The 1,967-nt window shown below is 41.6% G+C and overlaps 1 protein-coding gene across 1 annotated transcript in view; it reads right to left on the bottom strand.

Annotated features, from left to right (window-relative positions):
• Positions 1 to 822: 822 nt before the first annotated feature.
• ADGRE2 (adhesion G protein-coupled receptor E2) overlaps positions 823 to 1,967 on the bottom strand; it is a 34,928-nt gene continuing 33,783 nt past the window's right edge. The window contains exons 15-16 of the mRNA XM_045289695.1: positions 1,215 to 1,339; positions 823 to 990 (exon numbers count right to left, since the gene is read on the bottom strand). Coding sequence (XP_045145630.1) covers positions 823 to 990; positions 1,215 to 1,339 — 293 coding nt within the window. The remainder of the gene's footprint in view (positions 991 to 1,214; positions 1,340 to 1,967) is intronic.

Raw genomic sequence — 1,967 nt, 5'->3', positions numbered from 1 at the left:
AATAAGAAAAGTAATAGAGAAAGGTGGACAAAGAGGGATGGAAAAAATTATTTTTCCTAAATTTGATAAACTGATAAAATTGATAAACTGATCAAGAAGAAAGACTTTCCTGGTCAATGTAGCTAAATTACGAAATAATGAAAGAGGAGACATCAGTACTGACTTTAGGGATCATTATCAACAACTGTATGTCAACAATTTATGTAATTTAGATGAAGCATACAAATTCATACAGAAACAGACTACTGAAGGGAGGTGGGGAGTGGCAACATCTACTTTGTAGTATTTGAGGTTTTCACATGTTAATAAATGCCAAAAAGCGTAGAATAGGGCCTCGCACACAGGAAACACCTTATAAATATCAGCCATGGGATTTGAGATTATTTTGACTCTTTAAATCAACTCTGCTTTTCCAAATGAAAAATTGGAGTATCCTCTAAGATTTGAGTAAAGAAGTGGGTAAGATAAATCAGTGATGTCACATAGGTGCTTCTTCTGATTGTATCTGTGCTGTCTCAAGGATGAGCTAGGATGAGAGGGGCACTGGCAACCTGGCCTTTCAGACTTTACTCTCTCTTCTCTCCCTGTACTGAGCGCTGAGCCTGGCAACCTCACACACTCCTCCTGGACAGTTCTCCACTCTACCTTGACAAGATCTTTACCTCCAGGCTGATTCTCGTTCCCCAGCTCTTAACCTTAAAGACAGACTCCTTCATTAGGATGCTCTTCCACTAGAGACATGTCCTAGGAGTTATTCGTTTCTTTTCTAATATGCTCTGGTGGTGGTTGAACTATAGAGACTAAACACAGGTGGAATTGCTTTTACCGGGCAGATGTTCCATAAAGGTGAGGCCTGGCTGCTGCAGAAATGGCCACAATCACAGCCGGGACTCCGTAGCCCACAGGGAACATGAGCTTCCTCATGAATCTGCTCACACTGGAGAAGTTGACCACCGTCAGGTTTCTCGCAGTGAGGAGGAGGTTCAGGCCCTCCAGTGGCAGCCAGGTAGAGGTAGTGTAAGGCACCAGCAATGATGGAGCACAGCACCTGGGAGAGACTCATGGGTGAAGTGTTCTGGTTGAGAGAGGACTACCTATCTCTCCAACCTTTCTAGAACTTAAGGCCATTTGACTAAGCGGTCAAGTACAGCATGGGTCCATGAGTCCAGCCTCTCTTAGACAGGGCAGGGAGACCTTTGGGACACTGTCAGTACCTTGGGCTCAGTTTGGTCGATTCCAATGAGGAAGAGCAGGTGGGCCAGGAATGGGCAGAGTGAGAGCTGCAGGTGGATGGAGGTGCTGGTGTTCTGGATGGCTTTGCACAGGAGGAAGGTGAAGGCTGCCAGGAGGAGGCACAGCAGGGAGAGGCCCAGCCCCACATAGGTGATCACAACCCAACATGAGATCCTCATCCAGAGAGCCAGTAAAGATAATTTCACAGTTGTGCTTCCCTGCTGTGAGGTAATTACCACTTTGACTTTTTTTTTTTCTAATAGGGACAATTTGGGAATGGAGGAGTCAGGTAAATTTGTGATGCTCATAGGTAAGTGGCCTTAGAGTTTGTTTGCTTTTTAAAACAGTTTTAAAATAGTTTATTCATCTATCATACAATTCAGTAGTACAATCATCAAGAGGAGTTGTATAATTATGATCACAATGAATTTTTGAACATTTTCTTCTTGTACTCATTGTAATTTAGTACTTATTTTTTTCATTGTGATAAAGATATCCACAACAAAACAGTCTCCAATCAACAACTTTTGTATACATAATTCAGTGCCCTTGCTTTTTCTCATTGTGTTGTACAACCCTTATTTATTTTTTTGAGAAGATGCTGACGAAATTTTATTTAAAAATTATTTTATTAAATACTTTTATTGGGGGCTCTTACATCTTCTACCACAATCCACACATTCATCCATTGTGACATGCACATTTGTACATATGCTGCCATCATTATTTTCAAA

The sequence above is a fragment of the Echinops telfairi genome, unplaced genomic scaffold (genome assembly GCF_000313985.2).
Source record: "Echinops telfairi isolate 266 unplaced genomic scaffold, ASM31398v2 ScPeMD7_30;HRSCAF=105, whole genome shotgun sequence".
In the NCBI taxonomy this organism is placed as follows: domain Eukaryota; kingdom Metazoa; phylum Chordata; class Mammalia; order Afrosoricida; family Tenrecidae; genus Echinops; species Echinops telfairi.
Note: the sequence above shows the minus strand (reverse complement) of the source record. Positions and strands in the feature narration are given on the sequence as shown.